At 34.5% G+C, this 18767-nt stretch overlaps 1 protein-coding gene and 2 long non-coding RNA genes across 3 annotated transcripts; 2 read left to right on the top strand and 1 right to left on the bottom strand.

The window, feature by feature from the left end:
- Nucleotides 1-6645: 6645 nt before the first annotated feature.
- LOC145578898 (uncharacterized) lies at nt 6646-11009 on the top strand. The gene is made up of 3 exons (XR_014098940.1): nt 6646-6724; nt 10288-10359; nt 10891-11009. It is a non-coding gene; the product is annotated as an uncharacterized LOC145578898 (long non-coding RNA).
- Nucleotides 11010-11135: 126 nt separating this feature from the next.
- On the top strand, nt 11136-12526 carry LOC145578899 (uncharacterized). The gene is made up of 2 exons (XR_014098941.1): nt 11136-11206; nt 12020-12526. It is a non-coding gene; the product is annotated as an uncharacterized LOC145578899 (long non-coding RNA).
- A 997-nt stretch (nt 12527-13523) lies between these two features.
- LOC145580056 (CRM-domain containing factor CFM3, chloroplastic/mitochondrial-like) lies at nt 13524-17848 on the bottom strand. Its single transcript, XM_081637378.1, has 9 exons — nt 16696-17848; nt 16010-16430; nt 15790-15920; nt 15196-15543; nt 14921-15077; nt 14552-14844; nt 14412-14471; nt 14221-14313; nt 13524-13757 (listed from the first exon to the last, which is right to left on the bottom strand). Exons 1-9 carry the CDS (start codon nt 17776-17778, stop codon nt 13656-13658), a joined length of 2688 nt encoding a protein of 895 aa, XP_081493504.1. The 5' UTR covers nt 17779-17848; the 3' UTR covers nt 13524-13655.
- Nucleotides 17849-18767: the final 919 nt, after the last annotated feature.

The following is an 18767-nucleotide window of genomic DNA, read 5'->3' as shown; positions in this document are numbered from 1 at the left end:
GGGTCCATTTTCTCTTCTCCTAAGGATGAAAATACTGTTTCATTAAAGTGACAGTCGAAAATTGTAGTCGTAAATAAGTCACCAATCAATGGTTCAAGATATTTGATAATAAAGATTCAAACCCGACATAAATTCCCAGCCTTCTTTGTGGGCCCATTTTTTCTCACTGGGGTGGAGCAATGGGAACATATACATCACAACCAAAGATTTTTAGATGTGAGATACTTGGTTCTCGACCACAAACAAGTTGTGGTGGTGAAAATTTATGATAAGCGGTAGGTCTCAAGCTAATTAGTGGTGCTGCATGTATTATAGCATATCCCCAAGCAGATGATGGCAATTTTGACCTCATTAATAATGGTCTTGCAATCAATTGTAATCTCTTAATTAGTGATTCAACTAGACCATTTTGTGTATGAACATGAGCTATTGGGTGTTTAACATCAATTCCAATAAACATACAATAATCATTAAGTGTTTGGGATGTAAATTTCCCATCATTTTTGTCAAGTCTTATTTTCTTTATTGTGTAATCTGGGAATTGTGCTCCTAATTTGATAATTTGGCAAGCAATTTTGCAAAGGCAACATTTCTAATTGAAAGCAAAGTGACATGTGACAATCGTGTAGAAGCATCAATTAAAACCATGAAATATCAAAATGGTCCATATGCCGGATTAATTGGCCTACATTTATCTCCCTGGATTCTTTCCAAGAATTTTGGAGATTCATTAGCAATTTTGTTCATAGATGGCTTTATTATTAATTTGTCAAGTGAACATACAGAGCATGTTAATTATCTGATCGGGGAATTTTGACATTTCTTATTGAATGTCCAAGTGAATTTGCTATTATTCTTTGCATCATCCCAGTTGCAGGATGTCCCAAATGATCATGCCATAAAATAATCAAATGTTTGTCATCTAACTTCTGGTTAGATATCATATTAATTTCCACGGGTATTATGTTTATACGATATAACCCCAAAGAATATGGTGGCAATTTCTCATAAATATGTTTCTTGCCATGTTTTTTTGCCATGAGGCATACATACTCCTTTTGATCTGTTGTCATTGTTTCTAAATGATAGCCATTTTGGCATACATCTATAAAGCTTATGAGATTTCTTCAAGATTTTCTCAAATATAAAGCATTATTGATTATCAATCTTCTCCCATTTGGAAGCATTATACAAGCCTTTCCAGATCCATCAATTAATTTTGCTGACTCGGGAATAGTGTTTACATTTGCTTGAAACAACTTTAGTTGTGAAAAATAGTTTCTATCCTTCAAGATAGTATGTGTTGTTCCACTGTCCAAAAGGCATTGATATTCGAAACTAACTTCAGGCAGATCCATATCTTCATAGAATAAATATGAGATTAGTTTAGAATAATATCATACAAACTTTTATTGATGATAAAAATTAAAAATACATGACTAGACATTTAAAATACAATACATAACAGAAAATACATTAAAACATAGTATATATTACATTAGTAGATGGGTTATCTAAGCAATGTTATTTTCTACAAAGATGAAACCATTTCCAATTTCAGCATTGTCCATGAAATAATCATACACATCAAGGGTAGGACATGGAGCATTTTCTTCATTAACATAATTTGTTTCCGCGTTTTTCTCTTTGCCTTTTATAGAAGCCTGGTAAAGGTCTACCAAATGTTTGGCCGTATGACAAGTACGTCCCCTATGCCCTGTCATGCCACATCTATAACATGTGTCTTTTCCTTTTGAAGGAGTTTGTTTGTGGCTTCCAGATGACTGTCCCTTCTATTTTTCAGAATTTTTGAAATTACTATTTCTTTGAAAATTATTTCTACCACGTCCTCGATAATTTCCACGACCATTGTAATTTCCACGTCCACCTCTTCGTGTAGCATTTGCCTCGGGTGGATAAGAATTTGTTGTATTTGCCTCATGATGAGTGGTTAATGACCCAGTTGGTCTAAGATTATGATTTTTCAACAAAAGATCACTATTTTGTTCCGTAACAAGTAATACACTCAATAATTCATTAAACTTTTTGAAACCTCTTTCACGATACTGTTCTTGCAACAGTATGTTGCTTGCATGAAAGGTAGAGAATGTTTTTTCAATCATCTATTCATCGGTGACTGGATGATCACAGTATCTCAATATAGATACTATCTCATGTGTGGTTGAATTGTAATCAATTACAGATTTGAAATCCTGGAATCGTAAATTTGTTTAGTCAAATAATGCCTTAGGAAGGAGCACCCTTTTGTGGTGTCTAAATCTTTCATTAAGGCAATCCCATAATTTTTTGGAATCTTCAACCATCATATACTCAGTTTTAAGGCCTTCATGTAAATGACGCCTTAATAACACTAAGGCTTTTTCTTTATCTTGTTCAATTACAAGTTTTACAACCGTCATTGCAGAAGTGGTAGTATTAGTTGTTTGACAAGAGGGACTTTTATTTTCTTTAACAGTGTGCTCCAACCCTTGAGCTTTCAAATTCATCATTGCATTCACTTTCCATTCCAGAATTTCTTTCCAAATAAATCTAAGATGCTGAACTATTTTTTCATAAGGTCTCCCATTTTAGCTACAACAAATTACGTGATAATTAATTTATAATAATAAATCATATGTACAACATATATGTTTAATTCTTCCATATTTATAATTAGGTTAATAAAACATGTGATAATTAAATTTAACAATAACAAACCATAAATAATATAGTTCTTTTCTCCCCTTGGTTTATTATTGTGAGTACGTAATTATATGATTAGGTAAAAATAAATCATATTAGTTGCAAAAACAGCAAAATGACAACAATAACAGTTGTAACAATAGTTATAATAATGACGGTAATTTTATACATGATGATTTATAACAACAAAAGAACATAATACAACAAAAACAAACTTTTAATCTACTAAAACGACAAAATAAGTGAGTTTTACTTGTACATAATGACAAAAATTAATATTGCTACTAAAAAAAACTACGAGCGCCGTAATTAGAAGGAAATATTGTGTTATCTTCCTTAAATCTTCCTCAAAAGTAAAGGTGTGGGTGTTCAGGGTGTTTTGGTTGCCGTCGTCGGGGAACATATCGGAGAAGAAGAGGGTGAAAAAAATTTTGGGTTATTTTTGGATAAAAAGTGGAAAGAGATAGGGAATTGTGGTGAAATTGGAGGAAAATTTTGCATTTTATAGAGGTAGGTTTACCGTTACTATTTTGTACAATTGTAAAAGTATCATATAATAGTCTAATGTATAGACAAAATTATGGTCCAAATATAATATTTATAATTGTCAATGGTTATCACACTGAGAATGCAAGCCTTAGTGGTCCAAGAGCCCTAAAATCTATAAAAGATCATGGGTTCGAAAACGGAATGAAACACAAAAAGTACGTAAAAGAAAGAAAAATAACAAGTATGAAAAAGACTGCATCTTTTTGTCAATTTAGTTAATAATATGCATGTAAAGTTACTACTAGGCAATTATAATAAATAAAATCAAATTGAATTTTTTTTCACCGTTGTTTTTGAGATATATGATACAGTAAATGTTTGAGTTTTTGGTATAGAATATTCTAAATATGGACAACTATAAAGCATACTACTCAAAACATTTAGAAGTATATCGATAGTATTTATTTGTTATAATTTTGAGAAGTAGGTATAATTTTGACTAGAAACTAGTGCTGATCGTGTTAAATATTTTACCAATAGAATAGATGTTGGAGAGTAAAAGAAATGAAGAAGTGAAAGTAGTGTAGTAGTATTGCTCCGGTTATTTTTGCTTGTCCATTTATACTTACATGGCATTCTATTATAGCCATGAGTAATATATTAAGAGTAGAATATATAATTACATACTCATATATACCATATGAGTTCACAAGTGTTTGGACCTATATGAGCATTGTAAAATCAAATCAATAATTGACATTCACCTTATCTTTTAACACTTCCCTTGTTTTATAAAAGAAGAAAATGTTATGTTTCTCATTATTAAGAATGTACTTGTATTCTTGTCCTGCTTTACCATCGAAAAATTATTTTTCATCCCTTTCACAAACTAATTAATGGTAAATGAGAATAATAGGAAAATGACTTTGACCCTACATGAATATGACCCAAAAAAACCCGTTATTACTGTCCTTTTCGATTTTAAAGATCTTGGAATCGATTAACATCACTTACCTTTGTGCCTTGTGGCTCTTTCCATACACTAAAAAAAAAAAATATCATCCCATCAATCCAAAAATGATTCGAAATTGTCCTAGCTAGGGCTACCCCACCTAGACCTGTCAATTCGGGTGAACGGGTCTGGTAAGAGTAGGTCGGGTCAACTCGGCTCGGGCCAATTCGGGTTAATGCCGTAACCTATGCGGGTCGGGTTCGGGTTGGGTCATGCTTGAGTCGGGTCACGTCGAGTCATACATCTTATCGGGTTTGGGTCGGTCTCGAGTTAGGGTAATTCTCGGGTTCGAGTCGGGTTCGGTTCAAGTCAATAATTTGCGGGTTAAAATCAGGTCGAGTTATTCTCGGGTTTGAGTCGGGTTCGGTTCAAGTCAATAATTTACGGGTTATAATCAGGTCGAGTCATTTTCAAGTCGGGTCATTCTCGGTTTCAAGTCGGGTTCGGTTCAAGTCAATAATTTGCGAGTTATAATCAGGTTGGGTCATTTCCAAGTCGGGTCATTCTGTTCAAGTCGGGTTATGTTCAAGTCAATAATTTGTGGGTTACAATCAGGTTGGGTCATTTCCAAGTCGGGTCATATTCAGGTTCAACTAACTATAAATAGATAATTATCATTTTTATCAAGCTAATTATTTCCTTTGACTATAATATATTTGGCAACATACTAGGGAACTATAGTCGATAATTTAGGAAGATAATTATCTCCTTTTACCATACAACAAATATATACTATATTTAACTCTTAAATTTGGGGATGATGCTCCTTTCTTTTGCTGGCTTGGACTGACTTGGTCTCCCTAGACAAAATTCTTTAATCAAGAATAATAAGGTGGTCTAAATTGAATTTTAGGTGATTTGAAATCGGGTCAGGAACAATTTGGGTTGAATTTAGGTTGGGTCAATAACAAGTCGTGTTGATTTCGATTCGGGTTAATAACAGATCGAATTGAATTTTTGGGTCGGGTTAGTAATAGGTCGGGTAAAATTCGTGTCGGGTCAATAACAAATAGGGTTGAATTTGGGTTGGGTCAATAACAAATCGGGTTGATTTCGGGTCGAGTTTGTAACAGGTCGGGTTAAATTCGGGTCGGGTTAGTAACAAGTCGGGTTAAATTCGGGTTTTGACGGGTTATAACGGGTTAGGGTCAATTTCTGTTCAAGTCGGGTTCGGTTCAGGTCAATAATTTACGGGTTACATTTGGGTCGGGTCATCTCCAGGTCGATTCATGTTCGGGTTCGGGTCTTACATACTCGGGTCAACTTGGGTTTAGGGTTGGTTCGTTTCAGGTCGGGTTTGGGTCACCATTTTTTTTGGGTTTAGATGGGTCGATTAATAATTGTGTTTGGGTCGGTATTTCGAGTCGGGTCAGCTTTTGACAGCTCTAACCCCACCCATAATTACCTAAGAGCATGATATATTTTTTTAAAGGTAAGGAGAATTTGATTACAAGTTACAAATAGGGGGAAATTAGAGATCCAGTTTATTCAAGTGAGAATCGAAGCTTTCTCACAAATAAGGAAGGAGGACCTCTAACAACTAGGCCACCCTTAATTCTCTAGGGCCTGAGGTCTACCGGAAAAATATTAGGGAAGTCAGTGGGGCGGATCAAGTAGGAGACCTGCCCCATAACCACCCCACTTCGTTTTGGCGGGTCAATGGGTCTCGGTTTGGCGGGTGGTGGGGCGGGGATGAGGATAAAAACCATACCCATCATGGGTGATGGGGCGGGATGGATTTTAAGTTGTACCCACCCCATCCCACCTGCCCCAATTCGTACCCGCCCCACTTCGTACCCACCCATCCCCACCTTATACCCACATCTATATATTTTAAAAGCAAAATTATATACTTTTATACTATTTTATAAAATAATTACGTGAAATAAAATATTAATTATAATACTTTGTACTACACTTATATAATAAACAAAAATGTGTGTAATATTAAGAATGTTTTTTTTTTAATTTTATTTTATTATAATCCGTATTACTTATGTAGGTTTGTGTATTTGAGAGTCGGAGATTAGGTTGGTCTTGGGTGGGGATTAGGCGGGTCTTTAGTGGGGATTAGGTGGGGATGGATATCCAATTGGGAGGTGGGGCGGGGATGGTTTTGGAGTTGTACCCGCCGGGGCGGGGATGGGGATGAATACTGGACCCGCTGCGGAGATGAGGATTAAAAATGTTAGGTGGGGATTGGGATAGGAAGGCCAAAGTCCGCCCCGCCCCGCCCCATTGACATACCTAGAAAATATGCATTACGAAGTAGAAGAAATTCATATACGAAATACTTCGTATTTATTACGGAGTAATATACTCCGCAAAAAATTAATACGGAATTCTTCCATATTGCTATTTTTCTCTCTCTTCAAGGGTTTAACAGTCCCCTCAAAGCAGCAACCTTCCATTCTTCAAGAAGCTTGATTTCTCCTTCTATATGTATTTCGTTCAAGATCTGTTCTTACTTTTGCATTCAATATGAAGATGGTTACATGAGCCTTCAATAGCAACATGAAGGTAATCTCATCTCTTTTCTTCCTTTTGATTTTTTACTTTTACTTCTCATTTGTTTCAATTTGTAAATTATCACTTCGAATTCTGGGATTTCTGGGGTACCCTCTATGATTTCTGGGTAAGAAATTAGTACCTTTGTCGCTTTTGGTGCTTGAAACAAACCCACTATTGAATGTGTGCTAAGTGTTTGTGAAAATGCTCAAAAGAACTGTGGTGTAATTAGATGTATCATTGCTTTGTTTAATGATTGTTAGTTGTACTACTTGAACTATGGGGGAATGGGTAAGTTTTTGAAATTCAAGTGTTTTGGTAAATTAGGTAGCTTTTTGAATTGGAATTTTAGGAATGGCTTTTGTTGAATTTCTTAGTGATTAGCGAATGAGGATATTAAGAAAGTTAATCGATTGTCGAATCATAATGTTGATCATTAATGGGCCATTTGCGCCGATTGAGGAGTTCAATTGTTACCTTTGTGATTAAACAGTACTTTCCAATCATATACTCAGTCAGGGTTTGTTTATTGTTTTCATTCAAAGTATTGTCATGCTGATGGGAATTTTAGAAACCATGTAGTAAGCATATCTTTCTCTTGGAATTTGGTAGTTGATGCTGTGTTTAGCTATGTGTCTTGCTTGATCTTGTTTAAGAATTAGTGATCATTCAATAATGGACTGATTGCATTTGCAATGTTCTATAGAGATAACCTTCATTGGGAAAATTCCCTGTTGTATCTAGGTATATATCACCCCCAAATCTCCCTCTACGGAAATACTAGTATAATACATATAATTATACGGTAGAGATATACTTAGGAGTGTTACCGCCGCGTGATTACGCAAGGCTACTCAAAATACTTAACTCAATAACAAAACTTGCAGCCGAAAACTCAACTTTCTTTTATTAATTCTTATAAAATAGTAACATTGTTATGAGTACTCAAAATAAAGACAAAACCAACATTCCTAAACTAGGTGAAATAAATCCCGGGACTCCCATACGCTCATTCATGACTCCACCTGAAAATAGTCAACACTGCTTACCATTACGGTAAACAGGGCGAACCAAAACAAATAGGAAATACGGATTTGCAAAATATGCTAAGTACAATAAGTAAACTCAATTCATTTGCAAACATGGTTTTAAAACCAATTCCAGTAATTAATCCAATAAATTCCAAACTCATGATTCAAAACCAATATAATTCTCAAATATTCTCAAAATAATTCCAATAACTCAATAATAATGATTAATAAAATCAATTATTTTTGAAAACTCAATCTCCTCTCTAAGTGTGCACACCCCCCAAGCTAGTCTCCTACTATTTCAAGGCTATTCTTGGAGAAAGACTAGGTCATACAAAGTCCATAGTTTTCAATGAATCCACATAGTGGGATTAATATAATAAACATGCTTTTAAAGCTTTTTAAATAAATAATTCAATAAATCCTTATAAATTCCTCCTTGAATAAAATCAACCTTTATAATAGGTTAACTCAAAACCCCTTTTGTGTTTAATTTCAACATGCTTCAAAATTGACCTTTTAATAAATACTTGAGAATTAAATCTCATATAAATAACTTTTCAAAATCAATAACTCTTCCTTTGAAAAACCTTTTATTTAATTCATCAAACTTTTAAAATCATTTTCTTTAATTCAAACCATTCAAAACATGATATGAAAATCAATCCTTTAAAAATACATTTATTAAAACAAACATTAAAATCAATACCTCCAAACATACTTTATTTCATAAATCATAATTCAAACCAATTTAATTCAATCACCAATAAATCATATAAAACATGTCATTCAAACAATGACTTTCAAAAGTATCTAGCCACCTAAACGTACCTTGATTCCGAATCTCAATCAACACTCCACACTTTCAAATTTCAATCACGAATACACATTGCAATTAATATAACCATAAGGTTATCACAACATAAACCCAAATCTAATGTGCATGGACTATAAAAATCTTTTAATATAAAATTATAGCTTTGAAATAGGTATTTGTATTTTAGAAAACTAACCATGAAGAAGATAAAGGAATAGGATTAAAGAGAATTGAATTTTCGTTGGAAAGAATAGGTAGAACTTGCAGAGGCCATAACTCCTTCAATATAACTCCAAATTGAATGATTTTTGAGCCTAACCTCAAGGATTTTTTGAGAGGAACAATCTTTTGTGAAACATCAAAACCCAAAAAACCGACCATAAGTGCCCGAAAATTGGCTTTCAATGTATACGGGCTGATTATGTATGAAAAGAGTAGAAAGAAAAGTATGAAAAGGTTTAGGAAGAAGAAGAATAAGAGAGAAGAAGAGGATTTGGTTTTGGTATGAAGAATATGAGAGGTATGAGGGGGTATTTATAGGATCATGAATGAAAGAATTATGGTAGGAGAATGTTGGAAGAATTATGATAAAAAGAATTAAGGAAATTACTTGGAGAAGAGAGTTAAAGAATTATGGAAAGTTTAATATTAAGGTGACTAAGAGTAATTAGTTTAAGGAAAGTGTGTTGTCATGAAAAATAATATGGAAAAAGAGATTACTTAGGGAATAATCAAGGAAGATATAAGTTAGGAAAATAAGATGATAAAATATTTAGGAGGTGGAGAAATAAAATTAAGGAAAATAAGAGATTTTAAGGAGATAATTAAAAATACAATTTACCAAAATAAATCAACCAAAAATCCATCATGGTGGCCGAAAATTTGAGCTTTTCTAAGCTCATATTTTCGGACCTCCCTTTAGATATTTAGGGGATTAATTTGCTAGTTTTAAGGAATTAAAAATAATTGTGTAAATAATATTTATTGTATAAAATAATTAATTAATAAAATTCCAATTATTCACTAAATAAAATAACTAAGAAAATCAGATTTTCTATACGTAGAAAATCCAAAAATCATAGTCATTAAATTAGGAATTTTCGGCCATCTTAAATAAATAATAAAATATAATTTTATTTAATTAAAATATACGGAATATAAATAATCCGGTTTTTAAATAAATGGATAATAAAACTTATCCAAAATCCAAAATAATAATTGAGTTTTAAAATACTTTTGGCACCAAAATTAAAATATCATTTTGGCTCCAAAATTCAAATAGTAAAATAAATTACTTAAAATTCCTTTTTCAGAAAATGCTAATTAATTAATTAGAAAATACGTTTCAAAAATACGGGGTATTACATTATATTTGGATGTTCAAGTAATGTAGTTATGCAGAATCTGGGCATATTTTAATTCAAAGTACTTTCATGCTCTATTCATTCACAATGAGAATTTTTGAGACTAGAGTTTGATAGGCATATCTTATTCCTGGAATCTATTAGTTGATGTTGTGTTTGGCTATGTATCTTGTTTGAACATGTTTAAAATTCATGCTCGTTCACTCTTGGACTGATTTGCAGTCCAATGTATTGAAGGGATGATATGCTATTAATTGTCTTCATTGAGATAGCTCCCTGTTGTATACGATTTTCTGTGCAGATTCAAGTAGTATAGTCAACTTATATGCGTTTCCTAACATACTAAATTTTTTCTTTGTGCAGAGAGCCCTTGCTGGCTTGAGGCGTATTGATTTGGATGGTTTGCGTTGGAGGGTATTTGATGCCAAAGGCCAGGTTAGATTTTTTTTTCCCATTTATGATGCTACCCCCACCCCCCCAATCTCTCTCTCTCTCTCCCCTTCCCTCCTACAATGTACCCTCTGCATATCTACAGTAATTGAATTTGCCACATATGGATGATTGAAAAAATGTGCATTATTTTCAGTAATTCTTGTTGCGTGATTTTGATCATCTATAGTGGAAAGTAATTCTAAGATTATTGGGTTTTATGTGACGAAGTATGAGGGTGTTACTCATGTACTATTTTTATTTGATTCCTATTGAATGTGCACTTTACCTAAGTTAGCTTGTCAATCCTATATTTTAGCAATAAGCTATGTTGTTTTTGGATCCTTATTTTCAAACAAACTAGTATCAGTCTTGCTTAACCATCTTTAGGCTCCCTTCCTCTAATTTTGAAGGAAGCTCAGATCTACTATCTTTTTCGTACTTCATGTTGGCTTACTCTAGGGCTATATCCTAGTGCTGTCTCGTTTTAGGAATTTGTATTGGTTTTTCTGTAACAATTCCATTGCTTTTGCTTAGGTTCTTGGGAGGTTAGCATCTCAAATTTCTACTGTGATCCAAGGGAAAGATAAACCTACATATGCTCCTAATTGCGATGATGGAGATATGTGCTTTGTTCTCAATGCAAAAGACATTTGCATTATAGGGAGGAAACTTACAGATAAATATTATCGATGGCACATTGGGTAAGCTCCTTGGACAACTTGGGTATTAATATAATGGAAACTATGCTGGGTGGTCGAGTGATTCTTTCCAGAAGTGTTATTTGTTTGATCCTACTGAAGTTATTCGTAAACCTATCCTGCGCATGCTTCCTAGGAATAAATTACGTGATGTAAGTATAACTTCTTGATCCTAAACACTTATTTTATGAAGTTCGTTGGGAGATTGTATGTTACAGCTATTTATTTTCTTTTCTGTTAACACTTTCCCTTCTAGTGTCTGTATGTTCTATTGACCTTCTTATTACTTTGTATTTGCCTTGTATTCTACCGGTTAATGTAGTTATATTCTGTGTGACATGATGCCTATTTGGTATCTACAGCTAATCAACCATTTTGTTCATCTGTGAAGTGTTTAGGCAAATCTTAGTAAGGCATCTAGGAATTTGCTTAGGGATTTAGGGGTAATAACAATCAAACCATAAATACGAAATATAATAACCAAGAGCAATAATATGACAGTAAATAAGCAATTAAACTTAAAAGAGAATGGGTTTGGAGATACAATACTGAGTGAGGACAATGCTCCTTGTTCAGCAAGGACACAATTCCGAGAGCATAAGTGAAATAATCAGTTTTATATTAATGTATATGTGAACATACATGAGTATTATGATGTCTCACTATGCTATTTATACTTAGGACCCATTAGGGTTACAAAGATATCGAATATATTCAAAGCGTGGGAGATCTTCTTGATTTATTCTATTTCCCTGTTCAGCAAGTATATTCTTGGCAAGTATCTTCATAATTGATATTCTGATCTTGCTTGCCATACTTATTCCAATCAGGCCGCCTTGCTTGATTTAATGTATCTTTTGATTATTGAGCAATGCCCTAGACATATTGGGTTGCTTGGTAATACGGGCCCAACATGAAGTAATCAATTAGAAAAACCTGCTTACTTTTGACTCTAATGGATGCAGGATAGAGACCGTAAACTTAGAATATTTACTGGCGATGAGCACCCATTTGCTGATAAACCCCTTGAGCCATACATTATGCCTCCTAGACAAGTGCGAGAAATGAGGCCCCGTGCTAGAAGAGCTTTTGATTCGCGCCCAAAAGAAGACAGAGCAACAAGGTGTTAACACAATGAGCAAAAATGGAAAGAAGGAAGAAGAAAAGGTTGAAGTGAGTGCGTGATTCTGAGGCATGTTTTTATTTAATCAATAGACTGATGTATATTGAATGCCACAATCATGGGTTTCACTCGTGGAAGGAGGGATAGTAACTGCTCTGTGGTTTGTGTGGCATTGGAAGAAATTTTGCTTTGTTTTTGTCCTCATTTCTACCAGTATTGATTACTATGTACTATTTTCTAAAAATGATGCCCCAAATCAAAGACTTGTGTTAGCTCGATAAAATGGTAATAACAGGTCCCATTGATGTTCATTATGTGGACTATTTTTCTGTCTGATTGACGACTTCAACCCGTTCAATGTTTCAAGTTTAATTGCATCCTTTTCTGCTAGGGCCTTATAGAAGGTCCTGAGAATGCGGACATTTCAGGATTCCTCACACTATTATTTAGTGATTGCAACATGCACTTTAGTCTACATTTTGGTCCAACATCATGTATTCTACAGACTTTTACCTGCCAATTTTACGTTGTAAACTATCATGATGATTGATTTTGTAATGGCACCAATTACCTACCAAGCAAAGATTAGTCTAACAGTAAGGTTTGTCATCTCACAACCAAGAGGTGGAAAACTTCACTAGAGGTACTTTGGGGAGGGGATTCCCTTACCCTTCTTCCCTCCCCCCTTCCCAAAGGACCTAGCCCGCTAACCCCTGGGTTGAGTTGACCTATGAGAGGTTCCTGCATGATATGGCCCTCCTTACCTATCAAAAATTGAATTTGCAATAGTGATTGTGATGATGTTAAGTGTAGGACTTTTAAAATTCAAGCATATTCAGTATTTGCTGACTGCTGGGTATGTGTTAAGAGATAGATTATGAATAAATAAGTTAAGTTTTCCGATAATTATAATTATGAAATCAGGTAGAATCAATCATCTGTGGTAGCATTGTCACTCATAACTCGTAACTTCGGGAGCAATTTAACAATGGTTTGCTTTGCTTCCATAAACATAAACTATGCATGGAAGCCAGGGAAAAAAAAAACTGTAATAGTGATGAGTTATGGCTGTATAATCAACAACGCATTTTTAAGAAATGGTTATTACGTCGCGATTTTAAGCATATAGTTCACTTGGTAGCTGGTACCAGCATGTCATACTTCTTTGATAAAGACCGGTTTCATTATAATTGCACAAGCAATAGCTTTAGCTTTTAAGACTGAAAATAGTTCACTAACAGAATTATAAAAAGCTTTGAAATTTTGTTTATAGCTTTAACAACTATTCATGGAAAGTCTTCTCTAAAACTCGGCCCGATTTTGTGAACTTGTGACGCTTTAACAAATGAATGAATGATGATTGTCATACCAAAGGGATGGAATTGCTTTCAGTTAATTTTTGTATATATCTTAGATATTATATACAGTACATGGGTAAGTTTCATAGATCTGGATACCTATAATTACTCTGGTATTTTCTATGCATCTAAATCATCATCTTCAGACGACTCGACATCTATGAAAGCACCATTTTCATCTCCACTGTCATATGTTTGCAAGTAGGCCTCTTCATCTTCATCCTACAAATAAGAAAATTGAATTATTAATCAGCAAGAACTCAGTAACATCAAAGATCCTTTGGGCAATATCCCATCCATTCCGAAAGTCAGTACTCAGCTCTTAGTCTTTACCGAGCCAAAATTGTGCTTGAGTGCCTTATTACCTCCCACACTAATGGTATTTTGTTTAGTGTTCTTAGCAACCATTGAAGGAAGGGAAAGACAGGATAGAGAATTGAAGGGAGGGCAGAGAGAGTTGGGCATTTATATCCTTCTAAATCTTTCGAGGTTTCAAATGGATTTAATTTATTAAACGGAAAGGAAAATATTCTAACCTTCCCCATTTTATGTGCAAAAGAAAATGCATCATTCAATCCTTTTCTCTTTCCCATTCCTCCAAATCCCCCCTTACCAAAACACACTATAGGTGACCAAACTATCCTATAATGTTTGTACAAGCATACAAAACCCCTCTTAGTCTTACCTCTTCCATCTCATCATCAGAAGGAATAGAAGTATCGTCCAATTTTTTATAAAACGCCATATCATCAATCTCTTTTCCATTTTTCATATCCTCCTGCAAAATTTTATAAAAAAAGTGGGTCAACCTTAAAACTTTATTTCAAAGATGCAATAAAATATATGTATATAATACGTATAAATAAGAATACATACTATTTCAGACTTCAGCAACTCCATCTGTTCCTGTAAACTCGATATATGATGCTTCAGTCCCTGTGTGAGTCAGTACGACAAATGTAAGAGGAATGTTTTCATTATGTCAAAATGATAAAAGACAGATCACCAGAGCTCACCTCACGTCTTTGCAATTCGATTGACCGAGCTAATGCTTGCCTTCTTGTCAGTAGATTCCTAGGCCTCAACCGAAGAGGTTGCTGATAGTTCTTTCCTCGATATAGAATGATTGCATAGCCTCTAGTAGTTTTATCTATTGATACAAGCACACCACCACTCTCTGCCTCCAACGATATTGCAAGATGTTTAACTTGTCCAAAATTTTTGCCCCTCACAATTACCTTCACCAACTCCCTGAATTTCCAGTGCAGATGTATGTTCTCTATGGTACCATCAAAAACTTCTCGCCTCCCTGTAAAAGAAGCAGCTTTTGTAAGTAGTTCTTTAGGATGCATATATATACCTAAGAATTAAGTTCACATGCTTACCCACAAGCAAGAAAGGCTTCATGCTTAAGCCAATTTTATGGAATACTAATCTCTCCTCATCAGTTATCATTTCTAAATCTGTAGGGAGCTCTTCTGGTTCTAGATATCCTTGCACCTTTTCCAATGCCTTCTCAGCCTTCTTGAGCTTCTGATTTGCCTGCAAGCAATTAAGAACGAGAAATGGTGAATCAGAGAGCATTTTTGAGAGGGCTAAACAGCTCATTATATCTTTGAAATCGAGTTGTGAGATACTTTATAAAGTAACAAAAACTTACAATAGCTAATTTCTTTTTATGATAATTAACCAGTGAAGCATGTCTAGCCAGAGCTGAATCTTTTATCATTTTCTCCACATCTTCATCGTCTACTTGCTTTCCCCAACGAGAGGTTGCAGCAACAGTCTCTGCAAGAGTCCCCGCGACCATAGGAACCTTGTAGTTTTTAGAGTTTGAGTTAACCAAAGCTAATGCATTCCGCCGTTCTTCTTCTTCTTGATAATTAAGCATCGACAGCCTATCCCTTTCCTTCAGCGATTTTGTTACATTTGGGGGCAAGAAGTCATTTCCTCGATAAAAGACAATGTACTCTTTATTTCTTGAGAGTAATGTCCCCCTAGTCAGTCTCTGCAATTGGAAGTTGAAAGTGCTCTAAGAAAACATGGTATATTATAGACCCTTGCATTATTGACGAAAAGAGATCAAAGCTTTTCATTTGACACGTCAAATAGAATTTTTGTCAATATGTAATGCATATTAGATTACAAGTGAAGACAAACTAGCTATGATCTTGGATTCAAAAGAAATTAATACAAGTATTAGATTTCAACTTTTCTGGAAATTCACCAAGCAAACAAACAAGATAAGTCTTACCTTCAGCTCCCAAGCCATTCTCTCATTGGAAGTATTTAAGACACCACGTTTAATGGCAATTTTGGCTATAGCACTTTTCTCCCATAACTTTACCATAGCAGCAGCCAGACCTTGGAGATCTCTGCTCCTCCCTACCACAATCAATCAATTGAATAATATCGCTTGAGTCAGTAAGATTTTATAATCTATATTGTGAACACTGTAATCATTTCTGACATACCCAAAGCAAAATGTGGATGGGTGTTCCTTGCAATCCTACGGTATTCAGTTGTTTGCGAATCTTTTAAACAAGGCCGTACACCATAAGGAAGAAGTCTGAATGGAGTTTTATAGCCAGGAACTACAGCTGGAAGCAAATCTGCATCAACAGGCAATGGAGGAGGGCCAGACCAGTCGACAAATCGTGGACCCAACTCATCCAACAGATTGTTGAGCTCGCTTATCTCCATCGACTCTTCTTCAGACAGTTTTTTTTGAACTCTCGCAGAATCAAGAACGCGTTTTTCTGGATGATTTGAAACATCTAAATCTACTTTTTTCACTTCCTTATATGTTTGTACACAGTCTAGTTTGTAGGTCAATCCCCTAAATAGCACCACGGAACTACCTGATCTCCATATCACCAAGCCTCCTGTTTTACTCTAGCAAACAATATGAAAACATATCTTAAATTTACATACTCAAATACTCGAAAAGCCTAAACCAACTACATCACACATTCAAATATGAAGCATGAGTATACAACTTAACAATGAAATTATGAAAACATTTATTAGAAGCATAAATATAATGAAAAACTACAAGCAGCTATCCAATGCATAATCATGCCATATCTAACATTTTAGTCTACAAACATGAATGAAAAATACAGGAATCAAGAACAAATATATAGAAAAGCAATCTGACCTCAAGGACCTCATGCATCCTTTTCATATTAACCGTGGACTGCGCTTCGAATTTGAGTTTCACAACTTCATCAATCTTCCATTTGTCATGAATGGCATCCACCAAGGCTTGTGTAACACCTGCTGCCCCAACTTTTATCCTCTCTTTCATCCTCAATGCTACATTCCTCAATCTATTAAGTTCATATTCCGGAATCGATTTCTCGGCTAACCAGGTCTTGCTCTTCGACCGCCTATCTTCATCAGCTTTCTCAGGGTCGGGTACCCATGGCAACCTATCTAACCTTTCCTCTTTAACATCATTCTCACTAACAGCCTTACCTTTCCGAAAGTCGCCACCATTAACATCAACATAGTTGCTTCTAGATAATGTTACTTTACTACTACTATCTTTCTGTAATCTAACAGTTGCAGCATTTTTCTCAGCATTTTTCTTGAATTCAACTACTTTCTCAGGAGCTAATTTATTCACTAAATTCCCACTAATTAAATCAATTTTTGGCAATTCCTTTTTCTCAGCAATTGAAGATGAAATCGAAACATTACCCAATTCAACATTAACATGATTACTAACTTTATTACTCAACTTTTTATCAAATTTTCTACTAAAATCAGAAATGGGCTCTTCAATTTTGCTTCGATTATTGAAATTAACATCAAATTTAGGAGTTTCAACAACCCCAGAAATTGATTCTACCTCCTTATGATTTCCCGCAATTTCTGACGATGAAATTGAAGGTGGGTGTTCTTCTTCTTCCTCCTCTTCCTCATCTTCTTCATCTTGTTGTTGCTGAATCTGCCATGGAAATTTCTGGGTATGAGAAACAGGTTTGACAGACCATTTATCACGAATTTGATCAGAAAAGCTTGGTTTTGGCTTCCTTTTCTTCTTGATAGTGTTAAGAGGTTGGGATTTCTGGGTTTGTAGTTGGATTGTATTGCTCTGTGAACAGAGAAGTTTGAAGTTGAGAGGATTGAGGAAGAAAGGAGGGAAATTGGTGTGAAGTTTAGGAGAGAGAAAGAAAGAAGATAAAGTGGGGTTTAAGAATGGGTGACAATATTGGTGATGCCCTGAAATTGCCATAACCAGTTATCATAATAGCTTGGCAATATCTTCATTTTTCAGGAGAAGGAAAGTTGAAGAGGTAGCATATGGGCTTGGGCTGACCCGGTACCAAGATGCAGTCTCGAATGAAATATGATGCGAGTGTTTTGACATGGATCGTGTAGTGCGTTTTTGTCTATTAATGACAATTGACAAAAGGTGACAAAGGACGGATCGTGGGTACAAAGCAACATGAGTGGGTATTTGATTTTGAAGATGGATCATGGCCTCATGGGTGACAACTCTAATAAGAGTGAGTGGTGTTTAGGGCTTAATTGCTTAAGATAATCAATCGAGTCGCGGAATTAAAACATCGAGTTTGAGCATCTTAGAATTTGGGATGCTAAACTGTGAATGACATTTAAAATCTAGTTATTTTGGTGGCTATACTAATTATAAAGATGAAAAATGTGTCGTATCAGATTTTTTTGTGTTCATGTCAAAGATAAAGAATGAGAAACCCTAACACTATCTCTACCCGTTCTATCAAATGTTTCATGTTGTGTAACCCAAATTTGTAAACATGTCGAAATCTTTAACATTGTCATTAACCCACTTTTTTCTTGTTTGATTCATGTCGTGTTGTCGTGTCGCACAAAATAGAATTGGCTTGGTACTACTATTTATTATCAAATAAATTAAATTATTGGTAATTCTCTAGGTTAAGTTATGTCACTTTCATGATGGTAATCTCAACACTAGTCTCCCTTCAAAAAAAATAAAAATAATAAAAATAAAAAATAATAATCTCAACACTAGTTTGACCTAATTAGCATATTTTGTCAGGTTGCCCTTTCGCTTTTTCCGTGTCCGATTCATATTGTGTCAACTTTTGTCCGCTCTAAAGTAGTGAAAAAAAATAATAAATAATAATAATAATAATAAATAATAATAATAATAATAATATTAATAATAATAATAACAATAACAATAATAATAATTTAGTACCTGATGAATATCTCATGCAA

This window comes from Chenopodium album, chromosome 14 (assembly GCF_948465745.1).
Source record: "Chenopodium album chromosome 14, dcCheAlbu1.1, whole genome shotgun sequence".
Classification (NCBI taxonomy): domain Eukaryota; kingdom Viridiplantae; phylum Streptophyta; class Magnoliopsida; order Caryophyllales; family Amaranthaceae; genus Chenopodium; species Chenopodium album.
The sequence above is the reverse complement of the archived record's forward strand: the minus strand, read 5'-3'. Positions and strand labels throughout refer to the sequence as shown.

Excerpts from the sequence above, each read along its gene's own strand:
- LOC145580056 (XM_081637378.1), bottom strand. The coding sequence starts at position 17,778 with ATGGCAATTTCAGGGCATCACCAATATTGTCACCCATTCTTAAACCCC. Across the intron at positions 15,544-15,789 it reads GAATGGCTTGGGAGCTGAAG|AGACTGACTAGGGGGACATT; the intron begins GTAAGACTTATC and ends TTCCAATTGCAG. Across the intron at positions 14,845-14,920 it reads GAAGCCTTTCTTGCTTGTGG|GGAGGCGAGAAGTTTTTGAT; the intron begins GTAAGCATGTGA and ends CTTCTTTTACAG.